Source organism: Meriones unguiculatus, chromosome 7 (genome assembly GCF_030254825.1).
Source record: "Meriones unguiculatus strain TT.TT164.6M chromosome 7, Bangor_MerUng_6.1, whole genome shotgun sequence".
Taxonomy (NCBI): Eukaryota; Metazoa; Chordata; class Mammalia; order Rodentia; family Muridae; genus Meriones; species Meriones unguiculatus.
This window is the reverse complement of record NC_083355.1, coordinates 20,120,459-20,144,558: the sequence shown is the minus strand read 5'-3', so window position 1 is coordinate 20,144,558 and position 24,100 is coordinate 20,120,459. Positions and strand designations below refer to the sequence as shown.

General features: G+C 51.7%; 2 protein-coding genes and 1 long non-coding RNA gene across 4 annotated transcripts; 2 read left to right on the top strand and 1 right to left on the bottom strand.

Moving 5' to 3' along the window:
* Nucleotides 1-62: 62 nt before the first annotated feature.
* On the top strand, nucleotides 63-5,685 carry Aoc2 (amine oxidase copper containing 2). The gene is made up of 4 exons (XM_021641191.2): nucleotides 63-2,747; nucleotides 4,535-4,820; nucleotides 5,010-5,139; nucleotides 5,410-5,685. Exons 1-4 carry the CDS (start codon nucleotides 1,160-1,162, stop codon nucleotides 5,674-5,676), a joined length of 2,271 nt encoding a protein of 756 aa, XP_021496866.1. The 5' UTR covers nucleotides 63-1,159; the 3' UTR covers nucleotides 5,677-5,685.
* Nucleotides 5,686-6,686: 1,001 nt separating this feature from the next.
* Nucleotides 6,687-13,778, top strand: Aoc3 (amine oxidase copper containing 3). 2 transcript variants are annotated; one of them, XM_021641190.2, is made up of 4 exons: nucleotides 6,687-8,287; nucleotides 9,936-10,221; nucleotides 10,578-10,707; nucleotides 11,563-13,778. In XM_021641190.2, exons 1-4 carry the CDS (start codon nucleotides 6,688-6,690, stop codon nucleotides 11,836-11,838), a joined length of 2,292 nt encoding a protein of 763 aa, XP_021496865.1. In that variant the 5' UTR covers nucleotide 6,687; the 3' UTR covers nucleotides 11,839-13,778. The 2 variants fall into 2 exon arrangements, with proteins under 2 accessions (XP_021496865.1, XP_060242648.1); XM_060386665.1 differs by lacking the exon at nucleotides 6,687-8,287 and adding an exon at nucleotides 9,201-9,546.
* A 6,785-nt stretch (nucleotides 13,779-20,563) lies between these two features.
* On the bottom strand, nucleotides 20,564-22,646 carry LOC132655129 (uncharacterized). Its single transcript, XR_009592768.1, has 2 exons — nucleotides 22,372-22,646; nucleotides 20,564-21,616 (listed from the first exon to the last, which is right to left on the bottom strand). It is a non-coding gene; the product is annotated as an uncharacterized LOC132655129 (long non-coding RNA).
* Nucleotides 22,647-24,100: the final 1,454 nt, after the last annotated feature.

Here is a 24,100-nt window from a genome sequence, read left to right as displayed (position 1 = left end):
GTCACAGATGCTCTGCCAGCCTGTTGTGTGGACATCTGCTGGTCAAACTGCTTCATTTTTCTTCCTAGTGGCAAGAGCAAAGCTTATGACCATCAGGAAGGAGTGGGTCCTGCTTTGTGTTGAAGCTGGGTTATGTGAAAGCTGCCTCTGTTGGATACCAGATCCCTGTTCCTTCCCAGTGATACCCATGAGCCGCCAGCAGAGGCTGCTGGAGTTCTGCATGGGGAGGGCTGCTGAGGCTTACCCTGCCCGTCTGTCCTTTCCCACCATAGCAACTTGTCTCTGAGGGAAATCCTGGTCTTGGTTTAAAATGACTCAGAGGGCTCATAGGAGACTCACGTCCCTCTGAAATAAAGTATCATCACCTCCCTCCTGGCAAGTAGACTTCAAATTTCCAGGGAGACTCTCATTGTCTGCAGAGGTTTAAGGTTCCAACAAGGGAGAGGCATCTACTCTGCTCTATCCCAGAGCTTAGAGCCAGTGGCTAGCAGCTCTGCCTGTGGGGTTACTAAGTACTTCCTTAGTAACCTTTTACTTAGTCAAAAGCAGGCCTTGAACTCAGGACAACCCTCTTGAGTGTTGGTATTGTAAGTGACTGTCCCACTGTGCTGTTATAGGCAAGAAACGCAGAATAAGTAGCTCCTTTAAGGCTATACAACTTAGACAGGATTGCTGTACAAATCTGAACACAAAGCTCAGAAACTCACCAAGTCTTTTCTCTGATGATAGGAGTAAGGCCTGCCCCTCCCAAGTCAGGCACTCACTGCATTAGATCCCACATAGAGCTGAATTGGGCAGTGGATCCAGGAACTATTAGTTGGGCTGTAATTCTGCCAAGAGGTGTTCCGTTTTGTTTTGTTAGTACTTATGTGCAACACAGAGAAAGGGTTGTGCATCAGAAATTGCCTTCTCAGAACTGTTGACGGTTACAAGGTAGCTTAGTGTGGTTACTCCATCCCTGCTCGTGTGGTCTAAGTGATGGAGGAGCCAAACCACGGCACAGAAAATTGGAACAGAATTACATAAAGTAGGATGAGAAATTTCCTGACCAGCCTCCAGGGTGGAGCTTAGTCCATTCCCCTCCATCCTGAATATAAGGCTGCCTTGATGTCAAAACAGAAAAGTGCTGCTGTTAGGTTGATGCAGCTCAGCGTCAACCATGAATCTCAAGGTTCTGCTGGTGTCTCTGGTGCTGTCTCTTGTCACTGTCTTTGCTCTGGCCTATGTTTTGCTGACCAGGCAAGGCAGTTCCGGCCAGCCTCCTCGATGTCCCTCCATACCTCCCAGAATTCATCCCTGGACACACCCTGGCCAGAGCCAGCTATTTGCAGACCTGAACCCCGAGGAGCTGACAGCTGTGATGAGCTTTTTGACCAAGCACCTGGGGCCAGGGCTGGTGGATGCAGCCAAGGCTCGGCCCTCGGACAACTGTGTCTTCTCGGTGGAGCTGCAACTGCCTGCCAAGGCCGCAGCCCTGGCCCACCTGGACAGAGGGGGCCCCCCACCTGCCCGGGAGGCCCTGGCCATCATCTTCTTTGGTGCACAACCACAGCCCAACGTGAGTGAGCTGGTAGTGGGGCCCCTGCCTCACCCCTCCTACATGCGGGATGTGACAGTGGAGCGCCGTGGTGGCCCCCTGCCCTACTACCGGCGCCCCATCCTGGGAACTGAGTTTCTTCAGATATGGAGGCATTTGAAAGAGGTAGAGCTGACGAAGGCACCCACCTTTCTGGCTTCTGTCTTGAACTACAATGGCTCCACCTTGGCACCTCTGCATGCTACTGCTAGTGGCTTTCGTTCAGGGGACCGGTCTACCTGGATAGCCCTCTACCATAACATCTCAGGTCTTGGAATGTTCCTTCACCCAGTGGGGCTGGAGCTACTGCTGGACCACAGAGCCCTGGACCCAGCCCACTGGGTGGTCCAGCAGGTCTTCTACCTTGGGCACTACTATGCAGACTTGGCCCAGTTAGAAAGGGAGTTTAAAGCTGGCCACCTAGAAGTGATTCAGGTTCCTCTACCCACTCCAAATGGGGCTTCCTCTCTGAGATCTCGAGTCACTCCAGACCCTCTTCCCCCTCTTCAGCTCTCCCCCCAGGCTCCCCAGTACAGTGTACAGGGAAACTCAGTGGTATCTCCCCTCTGGACATTTACCTTTGGTCATGGGGTGTTCAGTGGCTTAAGAATTTTTGATGTTAGGTTCAAGGGTGAGCGTGTGGCTTATGAGGTTAGTGTCCAGGAGTGCCTGACAGTTTACGGTGCCGATTCCCCCAAGACAATGATGATCCGGTACTTGGACAGCAGCTATGGCCTTGGCAAAAACAGCCGAGCCTTGGTCCGGGGGGTGGACTGCCCCTACCAAGCCACAGTAGTGGACATCCACGTACTCGTAGGCACAGGTTCAATCCAGCTACTCCCAGGGGCCGTGTGTGTATTCGAGGAGGCCCAGGGACTACCCCTTCGAAGGCACCACAATTCCATTGGGGGTCACTTTTACGGTGGTTTGGCCAGCTCGAGCCTCGTGGTCAGGTCGGTGTCATCAGTGGGCAACTACGATTACATTTGGGACGTTGTGCTGCACCCAAATGGGGCGCTCGAAGGGCGTGTCCACGCCACCGGCTATATCAACACAGCCTTCCTGAGTGGAGGGGCCGAGAGCCTCCTCTTTGGGAACCGAGTCGGGGAAAGAGTGCTGGGAGCAGTGCACACACACGCTTTCCACTTCAAACTGGACCTGGATGTGGCAGGTGAGTTCTTGGACTGAGGCTTGAAGGCTGGGAATGGGGCCCAGGGCGGGAAGCCCCCCGGGAGCATTGCCTGGGCGCAGCTGCAGTCCTAACAGGATGTCCGGCCAGAGGTCAAAGGGGTTCCTTTTGCCCAGCTTCTACCCTCTGACCCCCTCCCTGCCCCACATGGGCAGTTGTGAAACTAGTCTAAATGTAATGGCTGTGCCTGGCTGGCTTAGCCTTGAGGGACCCTCTCAAGGAGGGAGTTGACCCTGTGGGAATTAGATGGGGCTAGAGGGAGGCACTTGCTGCTCGAGCTTAAGGTGGGTGGGGAGGCCATGGACTAGAGCAGAGGTAACCAGAAGTGTGGCTGAAAGGCTTTCAGTAGGGTAAGGATGTTGTGCGTGGTACTTGGGGGGAGGGAGGTTGTCAGGGCTGGGGTGGTGCTGCAGTTAGTGTGGGAAAGGGCGTCCTACCTACCCTGTCATCACTGTGAACTGTCCACTATTGCAGCAAGGCTAGGATGGCCTGCTGTCCCGGGCAGATACTCTGGAGGACAGAACCCAGGCTCATGAAAGCACAGGCACGGACCCAGAAAGAAGCAAAATCCACCAGACAGACCTGCATTTTACGCTTGGGGAAACTGAGGAGGGCATGGGAGGTGGAGCAGGAAGTGGCTGCACTAGCGTTGTGTATGAAGGAAATGTGTATGAAGCCCTGGCATTCATGCCTTGAATACTGCATTTGTGCTTGTGGGTTTTGGAACAAGAAACGGAACTTATAACGAACACGATGGCAATAGATTCTAATCTGACATGCTTGGACTGTGACTGTCCAATTGGAAAACTCTTCAGCATCGTTGGGCATTAAAGAGCCAGTTACAAGCTTTCTAGTGTGGGCATCGTGGTCTCATTTAAGGGAACCAAATGTCCTGATCCCGAAAAAAAGGGATCAAGTAATGTGTTGGGTTGCGTGTGTTCGGGTCCAATAGGATTTAAGAAGCTCCTGGATGGTGATGGAAAGCTGTGAATCTTTTGAAAGAGACTAGCACTAGTGTCCCCTCTGCCATGAGATCGGGGTCCTAGAGCTGGGAGGAGTATACAGGGACTGCAGAGCGGAAGGGGATTGTGTTTTCCAGGTCACGTTGAGACTAGTCTCTCTTATTCACGGGAGTGTTTCCGTGTGTGTGCTTCTCTGTGTGTTGAGCACAGTCATAAAACAGCATTGATTGGGTTTGCTGTAAAGATTTAGGAAGTGGGAATCAGAAGCAAACTATTCTAAGGTCTACTGGGTAGGCCGATGCTACTACAGCCTTCTGTGGGGGCAGAAACATTTTGTATCTAGTCATATATGACTGCCAAGCAGTTTGTTGTTTATCTGAGGCTGGGTCTCACCACATGTTAGACTGGTTTTGGGCTTTTATTTATTTGCTTGCTTATCTATGTATTTTAAGATGGGGTCTCACTCTGTATCCCTGATTATCTTGGAGCTCTCTATGTAGATTAGTCTGGCTTTGACTTTGCAGTCACCTCCCGCCTCTGCCTCCCAGGTGCTGGATTGCAGGTATGTGCAACTGTGCCTAACAATACTGAGCTCTTTAAGTTATAGCTAGTGTGCCTGGAGAACTGAGTTTTTCGTATATGTAGCCACACGTGACTAGTGGTTGGAAAAAGCCAGGCTAGCACTTGCCCAGGTGCTCTCTGACGTCTTTGGCAGGCCAGTGCTATAGGCATCAAAGAGGAGCCCAAGGGCCCTGTCCAAGCAACCTCACCTGGTGTATAGCACTCTCCCTTTCCTCACCCTGACAGGTTTGGAAAACTGGGTGGTAGCTGAAGATGTGGTGTTTAAGCCCGTAGCGGCCCCATGGAACCCAGAGCTTCAGATACAGCGCCCACAGCTGACCAGGCAGGTCCTGAGCAGGGAGAACCTGGCTGCATTTCCCTGGGGGAGCCCCCTTCCCCGATACCTTTACCTGGCTACCAACCAGACCAACGCCTGGGGTCACCAGCGCGGGTACCGAATCCAGATCCGCAGCCCTCTTGGTGTACATGTACCCTTGGAGAGCGACATGGAGAGGGCTCTCAGCTGGGGGAGGTGAGGAGGGCCCCGGGAATGGGTGTGAGGGAAGGACTTGTCCCCAGTGCCACTCCCAGATCCTGGACCTGCCCTCAGATTCAAGTAGATAAGGACAGGATGGGAACTTGTCCCAGAATCTGACCAAGGGATTCCAGGCCTATAAAGCTCTTTGATTTTTTTCCAACACTGCCTACAATTCCCGGTCAGATACCAGCTGGTGGTGACGCAGAGGAAGGAGGAGGAACCCTACAGCAGCAGCATCTATTACCAGAATGACATGCGGACCCCGACCGTGGCCTTTGCTGACTTCATCAACAACGAAACCCTCCTAGGAGAGGTTGGTGGCTTAGAGAGTGTGGAAAAAGCTTTCTCTTTTCCTGGCACCTTAGCTGTCCAGCCTCTGTCCAATACAGGTCATCCCTACTAGGGCGAACGTAGTCACGACAGTGGCGCCCTGTGCAGCTCCTTCCACAGATTGTCAGGTGTTCTGGGTAGGAATATGGCTGGCAAAGAGGCAAAAGCCGTGCTGAGGCTGGAGGCTGGGAAACTGGAGCTAAGAGGAGATCCTTCGCCTCCAAAAGCCTCCAACTCCCCCCTCCCCCTACAGGATCTGGTGGCTTGGGTGACGGCCAGTTTCCTGCACATCCCCCACGCTGAGGACATCCCCAACACAGTGACTGTGGGGAACGGAGTGGGCTTCTTGCTCCAGCCCTACAATTTCTTCGATGAAGATCCCTCCATTTTCTCTCCTGGCAGCATCTACTTTGAGAGGGACCAGGATGCTGGGCTCTGCAGTGTCAACCCCGTGGCCTGCACCCCGCATCTGGCAGCCTGTGTCCCCAACTTGCCCTCCTTTTCCTATGAAGGCTTATAGGCTAAGGATGTGCGGGGGCCCGGGAGTGGAGAGTGAGATAACACTTCTCGCCCGCGCCCCAGGGTTCCCACCCTCTGTTCCTGGATAAACATCCTGGGTAGCCCCTTGGGGGTTGATTCTTGCTTCCTGCTGTTTTGTTGTTTGTTTTGTGTTTGTTTCTGACACAGGGTCTTCCTACATTCTGGAACTTGGTGTGTAGACAAGGCTGGCTTCAACACGCAGAGATCAGCCCGCCTCTGCCTCCAGACTGCTGGGATTAAAGACAGGCACCACTAACCCTGGCTTCTGCCAGTGACTGAAATGATAATTTATTAGAAAATGGTTTTGGAATACCCTAAAATACTGCAAACTGTCAAAGCTCACTGGTGTTCACATTATACTAGACTTCTCTAAAAGGAATGGTGTAGTTGGTAATAAAATGGTTTGCAAAATTTTTGAGTTTGGCTTTTTAAGTCACGTAGAGCTCCCAAGAGGATATAAAGGACTCTGGCCAAGGAAATCAGCAACAGAAAGATCCATGGGGGTTGGGAGTAGGTAAACCTGGCCAAGGAATGTTTCTTGGGAAAGAGGCTGGAAGTGAGGGTTTCCTTGACAAAACAATAACTTCACAGTGAAAGCAAAGAAAGCATCTGGCCCTCGAAAGGTGGGAGTTGGGGAAGAACTCCATCTGAGGAGCACTGGGCTCTGGAGCAGACCCGGCTCCTCACTGGTAGTGGATTTCCCATGCCCAGATTGGATTCCTCCCCCTTCCCTCAACCCTAGCTCTCCCCAAGCCCAACCCTGACCCAGAGAGCACAGTCTGATTTAGAAGCTGGAGGACAAAGCCATGTAAAGCCATGTAAGGTCTGTGGCTATCACTGCAGCCAGCTCAGACCCGCCTCCCAGCCCTGGCTCCAGCCTCCTTCTCCTCCTCCTCCTCCTCCTCCTCCTTCCCACCCTCAGCGAAAGCATCGGAAGCTCCACAGTTGAAAGGAGTCCATTTCTGATAGAAGCCCGGCTCTTTAGGGAACAATGACCCAGAAGACCACCCTGGTGCTCCTTGCTCTGGCTGTCATTACCATCTTTGCCTTGGTTTGTGTCCTGCTAGCTGGCAGGAGTGGAGACGGGGCTGGACAGAGCCAACCTCCTCATTGCCCCTCCATTCCTCCTAGTGCCCAGCCCAGGACACACCCTGACCAGAGCCAGCTATTTGCAGACCTGAACCCCGAGGAGTTGACAGCTGTGATGAGCTTTTTGACCAAGCGCCTGGGGCCAGGGCTGGTGGATGCAGCCAAGGCTCAGCCCTCAGACAACTGTGTCTTCTCGGTGGAGCTGCAGCTGCCTGCCAAGGCCGCAGCCCTGGCCCACCTGGACAGAGGGGGGCCCCCACCTGCCCGGGAGGCCCTGGCCATCATCTTCTTTGGTGCACAACCACAGCCCAACGTGAGTGAGCTGGTGGTGGGGCCCCTGCCTCACCCCTCCTACATGCGGGATGTGACAGTGGAGCGCCGTGGTGGCCCCCTGCCCTATTACCGGCGTCCTGTGCTGGCCAGGGAGTATCTGGATATCAACCAGATGATCTTCCACAGAGAGCTGCCCCAGGCTGCTGGGCTCCTCCACCACTGCTGCTTCTACAAACACCAGGGGCACAACTTGTTAGCCATGACGACAGCCCCCCGTGGCTTGCAATCGGGGGACCGGGCTACCTGGTTTGGTTTGTATTACAACCTCTCGGGGGCTGGGTTTTACTTACACCCCATTGGCCTGGAGCTGCTGATAGACCACAAGGCCCTGGATCCTGCCCTGTGGACCATCCAGAAGGTGTTCTATCAAGGCCGCTACTATGAGAGTCTGGCTCGGCTGGAGGACCAGTTTGAGGCTGGCCTGGTGAATGTGGTGCTGGTCCCAGACAATGGTACAGGTGGGTCCTGGTCCCTAAGATCCTCAGTGCCACCAGGTCCAGCTCCTCCTCTGCAGTTTCATCCCCAGGGACCCCGCTTCAGTGTCCAGGGGAGTCGAGTGACCTCCTCACTGTGGACTTTCTCTTTTGGCCTTGGTGCTTTCACCGGCCCAAGGATCTTTGATATCCGCTTTCGAGGGGAAAGGGTAGCCTATGAGATCAGTGTCCAGGAGGCCATAGCCCTGTATGGTGGCAATTCCCCAGCAGCAATGACGACCTGCTACATGGATGGTAACTTCGGCATTGGCAAATACTCTACCACTCTGACCCGAGGGGTGGACTGCCCTTACCTCGCCACCTATGCGGACTGGCATTTCCTTCAGGAATCTCAGACCCCCAAGACGCTACGTGATGCGTTCTGTGTGTTTGAACAGAACCAGGGCCTCCCGCTACGGCGACACCATTCGGATTTCTACTCCTACTATTTTGGGGGCGTCGTGGAGACGGTGCTTGTGGTCAGATCCGTGTCTACCTTGCTCAACTATGACTATGTGTGGGACATGGTGTTCCACCCCAACGGGGCTATAGAAGTCAAATTCCACGCCACCGGCTACATCAGCTCGGCCTTCTTCTTCGGCGCCGGTGAGAGGTTCGGGAACCGAGTTGGGGAGCACACGCTGGGCACCGTGCACATTCACAGCGGTCACTTCAAAGTGGACCTGGATGTGGCAGGTTAGACATCCCGAGGGAGACGGGGCTCCTCCAGGTGGGGAGCAAGGGTCAGATTGGAGGCGCATGCTTCCCTCTGCGCTGGCTGGGAGAGAAGGGGCCGCTGGGTTTTATGCGGATCTTAGCTTCCCAGCTGGGTACAAAGCTGCCAGATCCTCACACACACAGCGTCCTTAGGAAGTCTTGGGAAATGGCTAACCTCGGGGGAGAAGGCGGGGTCTGGTTTCACAAGGTCCCTTCAGCTTACACGGGCTTCTGTTCAAGCAAGCAGCTGTTTGCTTTCCAGCTCGGCTCTGTCCGGCCTGTGGTGCCTCCGCCATGGAGGATGGGTTTGGGTTTGCTGCGCCTCTGGGCATGCAAGCCAGTCTTGGAACAACTTCTGTTTTACATTTCTCTGGGAGAGAGGCCCTGCTCTTCCCTGATTTTTTATCTCTTTCCCGGCACCATTCCCTTCAGTGCAGGGGTATGCCCGGCTGCTGTGGAGAGTTCCAGATGGCTCCTGGAGTTTGCGCTAGCTCACAGAGACAGCCAAGGCTCCATGATTTAAGATCATCTTTCTCTTTTTTCTTCCTGCATTGAGTCATCACCTGATTTTTTTTTTTCTTATTCTGCTTATGAAATATCTCAGAACTCTCACTAGGTCCCAGGGATACCCTCTGTCCCTGCTGTCCCTGTTAAACTACCTTTTTTTTTTTTCTGAGAGGAGGTTTCTCTGTATAGCCTTGGCTGTCTGGCCTTGAACTCACAGAGATCCACCTGCCTCTGCCTCCCCAGTGTGGGATTAAAGGAGTGTGCCACCACTCCTGGCTGCACTCTTTTTTTTTAAGGTTTTTCAAGATAAGGTTTCTCTGTGTAGTCCTGGCTGTCCTGGAGCTCACTCTGTAGACCAGGCTGGCTTCCAACTCACATAAATCTGCCTGCCTCTGCCTCGCTGAGTGCTGGGATCACTGACGTCAGCACCCAGCGTCAGTCTTCTCTTGATGCTTTCGGTCCCGGGGTCCACTGTGTGTGGTAGAGACAGCTGTCCCGCTCATGCTGCTTCCACAGCTGCTGGCTTCCCAGCATCCACAAGGGGGCCTGCACAAGGACCTCCCTTCTGCCAGCCCTAGCCCACCCTGAGGGTTTCTCCCTTGCTCTGCTGTAGCTGTAGGGACAAGCACAGAGTTATTTTTCGTTTTTACTTACGTGTCTGAGGGTAGGCTGTGCACACGAGCCATACAGCCCACCAGAAGCCAGAAGGAGTGGAGCCCCTGGAGTTCTAGGTACTTGTGAGGGACCCAGCATCCGTTGTGGAAGAACATTATGCCCTCATTTTTTGTTTTGTTTTGTTTTGCTTAACAGCCCTGGCTATCCTGGAACCCTCTCTGTAGACCAGGCTGGCCTTGAACTCACAGAGATCCACCTTTCTCTAGCTCCCAAGTGCTGAGATTAAAAGTGTAGGACACCATCGCCTGCCAGCATTACGCACTCCTAACTGTTAAGCCGTAGCTCTAGTCCCTATTAATAGGTTAAAAGTTTTGTCTGGAGGATTGGGGAGTTCTTGGGGCAGGGAAGGAAGCAAAGAACCCAGTCAGTCCTGGGCTGCTCTCTGATGTCAGGTAGATGCAGAAATGGCCAGAGTGGTCAAATGACGAGCCCTTACTTTACACAGGGCTGAAGAACTGGGCCTGGGCGGAGGACATGGCTTTTGTCCCCGGGAATGTACCTTGGCATCCTGAGTACCAGATCCAGAGGCTGCAGGTGACTCGGAAGCTGCTGGAGACAGAGGAGGAAGCTGCCTTCCCCCTGGGGGGTGCCAGCCCCCGCTACCTGTACCTGGCCAGTAACCACAGCAACAAGTGGGGTCACCGGCGAGGCTACCGAATCCAGATACTCAGCTTCCCTGGGGAGCCACTGCCCCCGAAGAGCCCCATAGAGAAAGCCTTCAGCTGGGGGAGGTGAGCCGTGGGTGCTGAGAGTGGGCTGGGGAAGGTGAGCCCTGGGACAGAGCGGGAGCAGAGGAGGGATAACGGGAAACAGGTCATACTGTTTCAGACCTTGCCTGTCTCTGGGCTCAAGGGGTAGGGTAGCGGTGTCCTTTTTTTCCCCTTGGAGAGCTAAAGCCAGGAAAGGAGAACTCTTTTCTGTTGAGGGTGGGTGGGGGTGGGTTGTACTGTGAAATGGCAGGGGTGTGACATGAGCCTCCAGTGTGGTCACAGGAATTCTATTCCTGGTGTTGCTGTGAGAGGGAATATGGAAGCTGAGGGTCAGAGCGCTGGGCTCGCTTCCGTCGTCAACGGGCATGCCCTTGTAGGTACCGCTTGGCCGTGACCCAGAGGAAGGAGGAGGAGCCTAGCAGCTCCAGCATCTTCAACCAGAATGACCCGTGGACGCCCACGGTGGATTTCAGTGACTTCATCAACAATGAGACCATTGCCGGAGAGGTGAGCTGTTGGTGGGATGGACGGAGATGGGGCATGAGGGTAAGCTTCACTTTCTCACTGCTGGCTCCCTGAAAACCGTCTGAACTCCACGGAGGTGGAGCTGCCTTTCGTGGGTGTGATCACTTCCTTAAGAGCCATGCTTCCCAACCTCCCCAACGCTGGGACCCTTTAATGCGGTTCCTCATGTTGTGGTGACACCCCCAACTGTAACGTTATTTCCTTGCTACTTCATAGCTGTGAACTGTAATGTCAAGAGCTCATGTTCAGGCTATCTGACATATGACCTCTCTGGGGGTCATGACTCATGGGTTGAGAACCAATGCTCTAGAGACACTCTAGAGCTGGGGACTCATGTGCAGACAACTTCCACCTTAAAACCGAAAGCCCTAAAAGCCTCTGCTTTGTATGTAGACTGAGCCCTTTTCAGGCCTGAGGACACATAGAGGGCTGGAAATTACCAGAGAAAACCACAGACCACGACTCCCAGCCCCGCCTCGACGGCTGTATTCTCCACATCAAGCACTTCACCCTTCTAAGCCCTGAATGTCTGTTCCACAATGCTCCCCTGAGTTACACTTTAGAATTAGGAAAGAAAAGCTGAATTAGCCTGTAGTGATCACCCTCTGTGATGGGAAACATCAGAGATGAATGTTCGAGCCAGGCTCAGGGAGGCAGATGTTGTTTCCAACACGAAAAGAGCTTCTTATGTTTAGACTTCTAGGACGGTGGAAGGAGACACTGTTTAAAAAGATTCAAGATCTATGGGCTCATGAATAGCTTCTTCCCCGAAAGGCCACTGTGCAGGGAGGGCGTGTCTAGCCAGCCTCACCATCTTCGGTTCTTCTCTCCTGCTAGGACTTGGTAGCCTGGGTGACGGCTGGGTTTCTGCACATCCCACATTCCGAAGACATCCCCAACACGGTGACTGTGGGGAACGGCGTGGGCTTCTTCCTCCGACCCTACAACTTCTTTGATGAGGACCCCTCCTTCTACTCCGCTGACTCTATTTATTTCCGGGAGGGCCAGGATGTCGGGGCCTGTGAGGTCAACCCCCTGGCTTGCCTGTCCGAGACTGCCACCTGTGCGCCCAACCTCCCTGCCTTCTCCCATGGGGGCTTTACTCACCATTAAATGTCCCTGGATGGACAGTTTAGCCAGGGGCTGGGGAGTAGAGCAGCAGCTGGGCGATGCACAAGGGCAATCTGGCTCTCTCCTGTGTCCCCACATCTCTGACGGCCCCTCTCTCTTCTGCTGCCCTTCTGGTCTCTCCCTCCCCGCCTGGAGCATCCCAAACCCATAATGCCTGACACACAGTGGTACCTCATAGTAGCTTTGAGGACCCTGCAATGATAATAACCCCTCTAGGCACCCCAAAGTGGGGTCTCCTCTCAGTCTTGCACATCCACAAATGAGCTGCGATTCTTTGTCCACATTCCGTTTTACTTAAGCCTCTTTCATCTCCTCCTACCCCTGCACCCCCTGGAGTTTCAGTTTGCTCTGACATTCTAGGATTTCAGTCCAAAAGGGATGTCCGTCCTTAGGGTTCCCTCAGCCCTCATTTCCCCAATCGCAGCCCCTTCTCCTGGACCTGAGTCTGTGAGAGTCTTGAAGAGGCAATAGAAGGGCTCATTGGACAGGACCAGGCCTATCTGTCTCCTGATTGTTTGTCACTTGCCTGGAGTAGGAGTGGCCCCAGCTACGGCCCTGCTTGCATTCTCTACAAGAAGATGGTCACAGAGACAGCAGGTGACTGGGGTGCTGTGATAATGTTGCTTTTTTGTTTTGTTTTGTTTTTTGTTTTTTTGAGGCAGGATTTCTCTGTGTAGCCTTGGCTGTCCTGGACTCTCTTTGTAGACCAGGCTGGCCTCAAACTCACAGAGATCCGCCTGCCTCTGCCTCCCCGAGTGCTGGGATCAGAGGTGTGCACCACCCACCCCACCACACCCCGCTGCTTCGTGGTTATTTTATTCCACTGCTCTGTGCAACTACGGCCTCTGTGCCCTGCAGTGGCCAGTTTGGGACAGTGGGGTGGGGTGGGAACCATGAACGCACACCGGAAGTGAGAAACAGAAAGCCTGGGAACCCCAAGCCCAAAACAAGGCCTGTCCAATCAGAAGCAGTCATGCAAATGAGCCTGAGTCGCTAGAGAAGGGCGTGGCTTGGAGGGACCTGCTTCAGGGTTTCCCCTCACTGCTTGTGGTCCAAAGAAACACCCAAGTGACAGGCAACTACAGACACATCATTCCCCCGCAGGCTGGCCAGCCTTACAGTGCATACCAAGCTGAAAACTGATACGTCATTACATGTCAACAGGAATTGATCTTCGAGGGGGAAGATGCCGGCATGCAGAATTGTGTATACTTCACTCCCCATGTGAGTTTTTAAGGGGAAGAGAACAGAGAAGGATGTGATAGTGCGCAGCTGCAATCCCAGACTTCATGCTGGGGGCTGGATTGGCGAGACCTTATCTCACAAAACCTAGGGCTGGAAATGTGACTCAGTGATCGACAGAGCCCCTGAGGCACAGCTCAGCGAGGGGATGCCTGCCCATCCTGCATGAGGTTCAGTTCTCAGCACTGTTATCAATGAAGGAAAGGTGCATGGCTTGGAAGTTAAGTGTGCGCACTGCTCTCGTAGGGGACCCGAGTTCGGTTCCCAGCATCCTTATTAGGTGCTCACAGCTATCTATAGCTCTAGCTCCAGGAGATCCAATGCCTTCTTCATGGCCACCTACTCTCATGCACATACCCCCACACAGAGTTTCAGGACAGCCAGGGCTACACAGAGAGACCCTACCTAAATCAAACAAACAAAAACTTCCCCTTTCCCGGCCCCCCCCCCAAAAAAAGAGAATTCTTTAAAGACAAAATAAAAACTAAAAATGAGGAGGGTATATGAGTATATATTTCTTTATCTCTGCATTCTTTGAGAATTGAGTAAATCCAATTATCCAATCCTCTGGGGAGGAAGCTGGGTGAATGAGGGGACTGGGTACTGGGTACCTTCTGGGCATCCTGAATTTTGAATAATGTGATTGTATTGCCTCATCAAAATAAATAAGTGGGCCCGAACATGAACTATTTTTCTTTTTCTTTAAACATGCTGCGTGTGGAGAAGTAGGTGGCCTACAGTACTGCCCTGGCCTCCTCTTTCTTTTATGAATTCTGAGGGAATGCTGAACTTCAATAACTCTCACCACCTCTATTGCCTCTCTTGGAGGAGGGGATAATGAGAAGCAATGGAAGTGGGGACGTCTGCTCTGCCAGGAGGTGAAAGCAGTGGGAGCAGTTTCGGGTGCTGCTCCGTTTCTAGCCAAAAAGCCAGCAAGCTTAAGAGCTCAGACACCGTGGGTCCTTTCGCTGCCTTCTCTCTGTCCTGCCCCAATTTTATGCCCTCCTTCCCATGGATTGGGAAGGGGTCATGAGTGGAGAGAATGCAGAGTCCAAAGAGCAAGGAGGAAGAGGTCAATGAGGAACAAGGCCAGCAATGGCTGGCTTCATTTATAACATGCCCTGGGGTGAGTGATCTGAAGGTTGATGAATAGACTGGAGAGGTGACTCAGAGGTTATGAGCATTGGCTGGCTCTTCCAGAGGTCCTGAGTTCAATTCCCAGCAACCACATGGTGGCTCACAGCCATCTATAATGAGCTCTGGTGTCCTCTTCCAGCATGTAGGCCTACATGCAGACAGAACACTGTATAAAATAAATAAATAAATCTTTTAAGGAAAAAAAAAAAGGCTGATGCAGGAGGATTGCAAGTTTGAGACTAGCCTAGGAAACTATTAAAAAAATTTTATCACAGAAATGATATCCCTAACTAAGACAATATCCTTTTATAGCCCCTTCTCAAAGCGGGTGGCAGCACCAGAGTTACAGGGAAGGGAAGCAAAGGGATTGCTACCTGCCACCATTTACTTCACTTGAAACTCATTTCCTTCATGGCCATCTCTTCACTAGGGCCAGAGTGTATATATGTGGGGGGTGTGTGTGTGGGGGGGGGGGGGGGTGTGCAAGTGAACACAGTCCTATTTGAAGATGTGACTAGTGTGTCTCTCTAGCCCACCAATGATGGGGGTGGGAGCAGACATCTAGATGATCAGACCTCAGCCCAGCTCAGCAGGTCTTCAACGGGCCTTTATCCCTCTACCCTATCAGTCTGTCCTATAGATCACAGTCATGGCTTACAGTATTGGTCTTAGATGTATCAGGTGGCGAGGAGTGACTAGCTAGCGAAGACTGACATCCTGGTGGGTTGGAAGAACGGGTACCGCCAACGTTCAGAGCTTCATGATGGAGACCTGTTGACCTCAGAAGAGGACGCTGGGCTAGGGGGCCCCCGAGGCTGAACAGAGAGCGTGACTAGGGCTTCTCTGGGAATGCAGACTCAGACACCCACAGCGAGGCATAGGAGACATGCCAGCTGCCTCTACCTCAACATCAGTTCCACACTCTAGCTCCCAACACCTGGAGGAATTCTTCCTTGCGGTAAAGAGATTTATGGAAGCCAGGCATAGCGGCATACACCTATAATCCCGGCATGCAAGAGTCTAGGTAGAAGGATCATGAGTTTAAGACCAGACAGAGCTACTGTTCTGATTCATGATTTGAGTATTTACTTCGTAACATGGCGGCATTACTTTGGGAGGCCACAGAAACTTAGAACACCGTGCCAAGCTGGAGGACGCAGGCCCCCAGGCGAGCCCTGGGGATATGTAATCTCCGGCTGTTTCCTGCCTTGCCTCCTGGTTCACCATGAACAGTACTGCTGTGCTCTACCACACCCTACCACACCGTCCTCACCAAGAGAGATAGACGCTTCGAAGACCACGGGCTGAAATAATCTTTCCTCCTCCTTACATTGATTCTGTAAGGTCTCTCTCATTCTCTCTCTGTGTCTCTCTCTCTCATACACACACACACACGTACATACACACAAACACAATGATTATAAAAAAAACACCTTGTTTTAGCTAGGCTTTCTATTGCTGTGATAAAATGCCATGACCACTGAAAGCAATTTGGGGGAAGAAAAGGTTTGTTTCAGCTTATGGCTCATAGCTTATCATCCAGAGACTTCAAGGCAGGAATTCAAGATGGCGGCAAGAACTAAATGCACTTACTTGCTCCCTCCACTGGAGGCTCGCCATCAGAAAACGCAGATCTTTACACCGTGCTTCATAACACTAGCAAAATTAGTTATGAAGTAGCAACAAAAATAACTTTATGAGTCTGGTGCAGTGGCACACGGCTGTAATCCCAGGCACTCAGGGAGGCAGAGGCAGGCCTCTGTGAGTGAGAGGCCAGCCTGGTCTACAAAGTGAGTCCAGGACAGCCAAGGCTACACAGAGAAACCCTGTCTCGAAAAACCAAACCAAAACAACTTTATGGTTGGGGTCAGCAGAACACAAAGAACTGTGTAAAAGGGTCGGTCGTAGCATTAGGAAAGGCAGGAACCATGGTCCTAGAGGATGGGATGTCTAAATTGATCTTATGGAGAAATAAAAATTGCCTGGGGTAGAGGGGTGAGAATGTGAAAAGGCTCCAGGATGGACAACAGTGTGTTCAACTCCTGATCAAAGAGTTAGCCTCCCCACCAATCAATTCCCTTCCTAGGAAGCTCATTTCCCAGGAAATGGTCCGATCGCCTGTGTACACTTAACACAATACATAGGGTGGCTGGAAAAGCCATCAGTGAATAAACTTTGAAAAGCTGGGAAGATTCCCAGACCCTTTTAAAAAAAAAACATTTTTTTTTTACATGGTCTCATTATGTAGCCCTGGACAGCCTACAACTTACCATGTAGAGCAGGCTGGCCTTGAACCCACAAAGAACCCACCTGCCTCTGCCTCCTGTGTGCCGGTGATAAGTGTGTGCACCATTTTCTCCCCCATTAATTCACAACTCCCCTGTCTGTTGGAAGCAAAGCCTTCCTGTCAGCCCCTCAGGAATATCCTGCTATCTTCTTTCTATATTTGTTTACTTATTTAGGTTTTTGAGAGAAGGTCTCGGAGTGACCTAGCTGGCTACAGAGCCCTGGCTGACTGTGTGCAGAATGTACAGTGCTCTTTTCTCCCCTTCTCCTCCCCTCCCCCAGCCAGCCGAGAAAGGTTTTTATCAAGGTTTTTCAGCTCTTCCCTAGGGACCCGCATCATGCTGAGCCTCTGCCTGACCCTGAGGCTCCAGGGGGCAGGAGTATCACACACACCCTTTCCTCCGAAGAGTCCTCCACGCCATATGGCTCTGCTTCCCCAGGAAACCACCTTTCCACCCACCGCCCTTCCAGCAGGGAGCCACAGGTCATGGACACTGCTTCAGCAAATGTCAGCATGACATCTCCATCTCAAGGAAACCAGTGAGGCCTTCCAGCTGGCTCCTCCTGAGCTCCTCCTGCCCCTGCCCCGCATTCCCACACCTCCTCCTCCTCTGTGTCTGTCCTTCCTAAGATGACTTGTCCCAGGATCTCTAGACCCTCTTTCCAGGGCTGTGCTCTTGCCCCTCCATTTTTTTTCCTTTTCCCCAGAAACTCTCCTGCATACTTCAGACTGTGGGTATTAGCTGTTGGCTAAATATGTCTTTCTATCTAAATTGTTCCATTTCACAACAGCCCTTTGCCTTAACCCCCAGACATACATGTACTCCTACACACACACACACACACACACACACACACACACACACACACATCTGCTCTCATGCACACCAGGCACATACTGTCACACACACAGAGAAATATGCAGACACATGGACACATACAGGAAGAAGCATGTGCACATGTATGTATGACTACATGCACACATTAAGCACAGGTGTGTGTAAGTAAACAGGAAGAACAGGCACAGATACAAGGACACACATGGGACAGACCCCACATATGTGCAGGTATACACGAAGAAAAATGTGCATTCACAGTGTGAACAAATGACAGAAATATAAATGTGGATGGCATATGCTCCCATGCACACATGCACACAAAACATGCATGTGCACATACATACAGGCATATTCATACAAAAAGCATACATGTACACACTCACAGATATACATGTGTTTTTACTCAGACATAAACACTCTCGTGTATGCACCACAAACACAGGTGTATACCCACACATAAACCCATGTGCACACATAGACACATTTACATGTATACATGCATACCTGTTTTTGGTAACAGGATTTCTTGATGCAGCCCTGGCTGTCCTAGAACTTGCTATGTAGAAAACACACAGACATCCTACCGTTTCCCATCTCCCAGGCACTGGGGTTTTTCTTTAAGAATACAAACAAACAAACAAACAAAAAGTAGGGGATCTGGGGAAATGGTTCGGCAGTCAAGAGCACTGGCTGCTCTGCCAGAGGACCCAGGTTCAGTACCCAGCACCCACGTGAAAGCTCACATCTGTCTGTCACTCCTATTCCAGGGGATCCGACACCCTCACACACAGACATACATGCAGTCAAAACACCAAAGTACATAAAAAATAAATGAAGGAAGGAAGAAAGGCTCAGACAAGCCTGGAGCTGCGGATGTCACCAGACTGGCTGGAAGCGCAGGGCGGTCATGCAGCCTCCGTGCTGGGGTTACAGGCGTGAATCTTGACCCCTAGCTCTGAAAGCTTCTGTTGTTGTTGTCGTTAATAGTGTGTGTGTGCATGTGTGTGCCCATGTGATGTACGTGTGTGTGTGTGCAGGTACCTGCAGAGGCCAGAAGACAGGTGTCTGACCTTTGGAGCTGGGTCACAGACAGGTGTAAGCTGCCTTGTGGATGCTGGGAATGGAACCAGGATTCCGAGCAACAGCCACCAGACTGTTAAATTATGAGCTGTCTCTCCTGCCCCTAAGACTGTTTCTCAAGAAATACCAACCCTGCTTCAGAAAGACTCATCCTGAGGTTGGTTTCTCTGACGGTCCGAATGAGAAATGTCCCCCAGAGGTTCTAGCATTTGAGCGCTTGGTCACCAGGTTGTGGTCTTGTTTGGGGAGCTTTAGGAGGTGTGGCCTTGCTGGAGGAGTTGGCCACTGGGGATAGGAGTTTTTGAGAATGTGAAGACCAGTGCCATTCTGAGCCTGCGCTCTGTTCTCTGCTTTCTGTTTGTGAAGAGTGGCTTGGTTGCTCACTCCTGTAATCCCAGCCCCCAGAAGGAGGGAGCAAGGAGAAGGAGGAGTTCAAGGTGATTCTGCATTACCAAGGGAGCTCAGTACCAGCCTGGGATCCATGAGACCCTGTCTCAAAACCAAAACCAACCCCACAACCAAGCAAAGATGTATTAACTTAGCAAACCACTGACACCCAACAACTCAAAAGCTAAGAATAGCCAATTATTCTCAGCCCCACCAATCTGAGATTTCCAAAACCAAAGTATTTGAAAATGCCATGATTTTCTGCAGGTCTGTAGCTATGAAAACTCCATGTAGCTATAAAAACTTCCCCGTCGGGATATGCTGCTTGAGGCAACCTGAACCTGTGCTCCAGGCCAGGGTCACAGCACAATTGGCTCAGGAATAAACCCTTTTTCCCGTTGACGTGGTTTGCGTTCATATCAGAGAGGAGTCTCTGAAAACAGAACTGCTAGAGGGGCAGTGTGGGATTTCATGTGGATGACACAGTGATGGCAGGAGGGGCGGGGCTACAGGCTCCTGTCTGAGGCTGGAGCTTCTCCAAGCCTTGGGGTGAGAAGAAAGCAGAGCTCATCATTCCATAGGGGAGGGACACACACACCCAGTCTTCACTTGTGAGTCCCACGGAATTCCCCAGTGACCTGCTATTCCTGTGTTAGGGAGGCCCTCCAACGTCTCCCCCTGCCCCTCCCAGGAACCTTTACCCTCTTTTCTCTACTGCAGCAGTCCTGTCTCCCTTCCTCTCACCACATCTGTGCTCCGTTCCCACTCGGGACCTCCACGGAAGGAGATACAGAAGGAGCCAAAGGATTGTTCCTCAGAGATGACAAACTGTTTGTCACAGCACACTCTTCCTGTGTACCACAATTTTTTTTTTTTTTTTTTATGAAGACCAAGTCTCATGTAGCTCAGGCTTGCCTTGAGTACCCTCTGTAGCAGAGGGTAGCCTGGAACTCCTCCTTCTCCTGAGTACTGGGCTTACAGGCACACACCCACTATGCTTTCCCTGCTCTTGGGGAAGGATCAGGAGTTTCTTGCATGCTAGGCAAAAGCCGCACAAACTAGGTCTCACCCCTAAGCGTGTTTCCTAAATCACTTATCGAAAATATTTTGTTTGTTTACCAAGTGCTCACTAGAATGTTCCTAAAATGTGTTTTCAGTTAACAATATTTATCACACAGCCCTGCCCCACCCAACCCCCCCATCCCAGATAGTGGCTGCAGAACAGAGTCAGATGAGGAAGAGGAAACTTGTGTTCTTACTGTCCTGAAGGACAGGGAGGGCTGCCATGGTGTTGAAATGCTGTCTCACCAGAGGCTTCTGTTTCTCACAGCCTTGGAAGGAGCTCATGCCTACAGCTCTCAAGAACAAGGGAGAGGAACTGCCACCAAGGTCCAGCCAGTGACACAGTGACTTCTGGAAAGCCTTATCCTCCGGACTGGGGTCCAGGCTCCCATCTTCCTTCAACAATGACCTTGGGGAAAACAAGCAGCCACAAAGGCTTCCATCCTGTGCCAGTGAGACACATTATGTTTAAGGTCCCCTTAGCATCTCTTCCTGGACACATCGTCAGGTCAAAAGTGAACCCACCCCAACCCCAGGCATGTGAGAAAATCAGGTTCCATCTCTGGAACCCTTAGCCCCTCTGCCCAGGATGTGGCTGTCGGTTGACAGTGACAATGGTGCTAAGTTTGGGACCCAGGGACGGAGGATGGAAAGAAGATGCAGAGAGTTGCTGGTAGATGTGACATGCTTTCTTCACTCAGGGAAAACACATGCACACTTGATCCCAAGGCATTTTTGCAGAATATCACACAAAACTGGCTTCTTGCCAGAGCCGGCTACATGATGAATTACATAACAGTCACTTTGGTGGTTTACACATGGCTGCCTGCACATCCGGTGGTGGCCGTCTTAACCAAGTCAATTGGGTGTCCATGCTGGCACCTTTGTCTGAATCTTTATATGGCCCTGACAGCCTTTATTTCTTTCAAGTGGCCTCCCACATGTCCACTGCCTGGCAGAGAAGCCCCCAGACTGTGAGTAGTGGAGGTCACTGTCCTCAGCTCCTGCCGCCGTTTTGGAAGAGATTCTATCCCTGTTGCTGGGATAGAATGACCTGAAGGAGAGATATGAACCCCACAGGGTAAGACTAAGACCACTACCACAATTTTGGAGGCCAAATCTGAAGCAAGCTTTAGTGAATACTGGCCAGGATGATGGACACTGGCCAGGTCCATACTCTCCCAAGAGCATCAAATTACATTATAGACAGGAGCTCGAAGGAAAGACCCACAAGGTTCTATCCTTCCCACATTCGTCCAACCAGGGACAAGCATATATCCTCAAGCACTTCTTTTTTTGGTTTTTCGAGGCTGTCCTGGACTTGCTTCATAGACCAAACTGGTCTGGAACTCACAGCAATCCACCTGCCTCTGCCTCCCAAGTGCTGGGATCAAAGGCGTGGGCTACCACGCCCGGCTCTTCAAGTACTTCTTGCCCACAAACTTCCCACCTTCAGGTGGTCAAGGACGTCCTGTGTAGTTGGGGCAACCAAGCTTGTTTACAGAAGTGAAAACACATAGCTTGTCATTTTACCTAACAGCAGCCAGCCCCCAGAATTCCAGGAAGTTATCTGTCCTTCAACCTGAAGAAGCTTTAGCCACCACAGTGACTCGAGAAAGGGACAGCTTACTGTGGAAGGGAACAGCTTGTCTTGGGTCACAGTTCAGGGTCCATCCTGGCAGGAAAGTTTAGGCTTCAGGAACTTGAAGCAGCGGGTCACAGGTATCCTGTTGTAGAAAACTTGGTTATTGGTGTTTAGCATCAATCAATAGATTATTACGGCGGCTGTTATTTAAGCCAATAATATATCAATAAAAGACAGGCACCTGTTAGATTTTTAATATGCCTTAAACTCTGGGGCTGGGCAAAAACTACCCTCCTAAGCTATCTTTTACCTCCCAACCCCACATGCCATGCCAATTGCTCTAATAATTCCTAGCTGAGCTACTTCCCATCCAATATCCCATAAATGCTTGCACGTGTTTCTCTGGGCCGTTTCCATCACTGGTCCTCAGAGCAGACTCCTCCCGGCTATATGCTGTTTGTTTATGCTAATCCATGGGGGCTCTGCCTCTTTTTCTCCTCTCTCTCTACCTTCTCCCCTCTCTTCCCTCTCCCATGATCCTCCTGTCCTCCAAGCTTGGAACCTTGAACCACCTGCCTCAATTCTGCCCTGCCCGGGTATAGACATTTATTCAGGCCCCCAGGAATTATTTGGAAGCGAGGTTACATAGTTTCATTTTGGGTACCTGATAGATTGCTGGTTAAAAAAAAAAAAAAAAAACAGCAAGCAGCCCTCAGGGAGCAAAACAGTTAGCAAGCAAATACAAAGCACCAGACCATGCTGTAACAGTATCCACAGTCAGAAAGCAGAGAGGAAAGTTGGTACTTGGCCGGCCCCCTTCCTACTTTCTATATAGCCCAGAGCCCAAACCCAAAGACTGGTAAAACTGCTTTCAATGTTCCCACCTCAACCACGCACCTTTGCATAAGCCTGTCCAGAAGCCGCATAATCCCTAACAGCTGTGCCTGGAGGCTTATCTTCTAGGTAATTCCAGATCTGACAAGTTGGCAAGGAACATTAACCCTCACAGAGGATTTTCTGGTTGAAAGCTCTGGCTAGTAGGTTAACCTGGAGGTCAGTATCCCAGCCACACCTGGCCTCTGACCTGCCTGCCGGTCAATCATGCTGAAGAGGACACGAGGGTTTCAGTTACTTGCCATGTCTTCCCTGATCCTCATCAAGGAAGCATTCAGATTCCGACTTGCTCAGCAACACTGCCCCACCCCCACCCCCACCCACATATACACACTCCTTTCCAATGTTTAGAACCCTCAGGCTTCCTTGAAAGAAAGTGGCTCAGCGCTCCAGCCCAGCTGGGAACCCAGGAAGGGGGATGGAGGATAAGGGTGAGGGGTGAGCAGGTAGAAGTGGGTGGGGGAGGGGAGCGCCTGAAGTGCTCCAAACTGGAGGAAAGAGGGTGGGAATAAGGGAATCCAGCCGTGGCTCGGGTGCAGGGCAAGGGTCTGTGCCGCCTGTAACCAAGAAAGAACAGAGAAATAGCCCCAAGCTGAGACGCTGCTTCTCCCCCAAGCTGAGACGCTTCTCCAGAACACACCCAGCACCCATGTGGCTCCCCGCCCCTGGCTCTGGCCAGTGTATTGCTTGATTTGGAACAGGACAGAGACTATTTCCAAGGTCACTTGAAGTCAAGGTTCCTTCCCCTGCCCCGCCTGACCCCTGACTCAGGTACTTGCCTGATCTGTCCCTGCCATTCTGCCCAGGACTGTTTTTGTTTGTTTTTGGCTGTACCATCCAGAGACCAGGATCCTAACAAGGCAGAGAGACATCCCTTGCCAAGGTCCTTATGGTGCTCGGCCTTTCTGTTTCCCTCTTTCATTCAGAACCAGAGCCTGAGATGGTAGGAATCTAGCCACGGGTGTCTTCAATCTTCCTACCTGTTTAGGGTTCTGCTGACAGGCCTAGTGGAAGGAAGAGCAGGGAGTAAAGGAGAAAACGGAGTTAGGTGGGCTCCTCCTGGTCCCTCCACACTTCCTACTCTTCAGCTCTGGACACACCCTGGCCAGAGCCAGCTGTTAGCAGACATGAGCCCCCAGAAGCTCGCAGCTGTGATGATCTTGCTGACTAAGCGCCTGGGGTCAGGGCTGGTGGATGCAGCCAAGGCTCCGTCCTTGGACAGCTGTGTCTTCTCGGTGGAGCTGAAGGCCTCATTAGAGGCTCCAGCAGGGGCCCCTCTCCCAGCTGCCTGGGAAGCAGAGCTCAATGTGAGTGAGCCTGTGCCAGGGGCCCTGCCTCACACCTCCTACTTGTGGGATGTCACTGTGGAGCATCACGGTCCTATTATCAGTGTCCTATGCTGGTCAGAGGATATCTGAATACTGACTGGATGGTCTTTCATAGAGAGTGGCCTGGGGAGATCAGTCCCAAGAACTCACAGAGATAAAAGAATCAACTCCACAGGGCTGACCTATAACCTGCATGAGCATGCTTTACACACACACACACACACACACACACACACACACACACGTTATAAATAAATGGTAAAATTAGATGGGGTGGCCAGGCTCACACTTGGAATCTCAGTATTTGGAAAGCTGAGGCAGGAAGTTTAAGGGTCGCCTGAATTCCAGGCCACCTTGAACCACCTAAGTAAGTTATGCAGGGTCTACAGAGATGGCTCAGTGGG

Coding starts and splice junctions, on each gene's coding strand:
- Aoc2 (XM_021641191.2), top strand. CDS start 1,160: ATGAATCTCAAGGTTCTGCTGGTGTCTCTGGTGCTGTCTCTTGTCACT. Junction 2,748..4,534: donor ACTGGACCTGGATGTGGCAG/GTGAGTTCTTGG, acceptor TCACCCTGACAG/GTTTGGAAAACTGGGTGGTA. Junction 5,140..5,409: donor ACGAAACCCTCCTAGGAGAG/GTTGGTGGCTTA, acceptor CTCCCCCTACAG/GATCTGGTGGCTTGGGTGAC.
- Aoc3 (XM_021641190.2), top strand. CDS start 6,688: ATGACCCAGAAGACCACCCTGGTGCTCCTTGCTCTGGCTGTCATTACC. Junction 8,288..9,935: donor AGTGGACCTGGATGTGGCAG/GTTAGACATCCC, acceptor TACTTTACACAG/GGCTGAAGAACTGGGCCTGG. Junction 10,708..11,562: donor ATGAGACCATTGCCGGAGAG/GTGAGCTGTTGG, acceptor CTCTCCTGCTAG/GACTTGGTAGCCTGGGTGAC.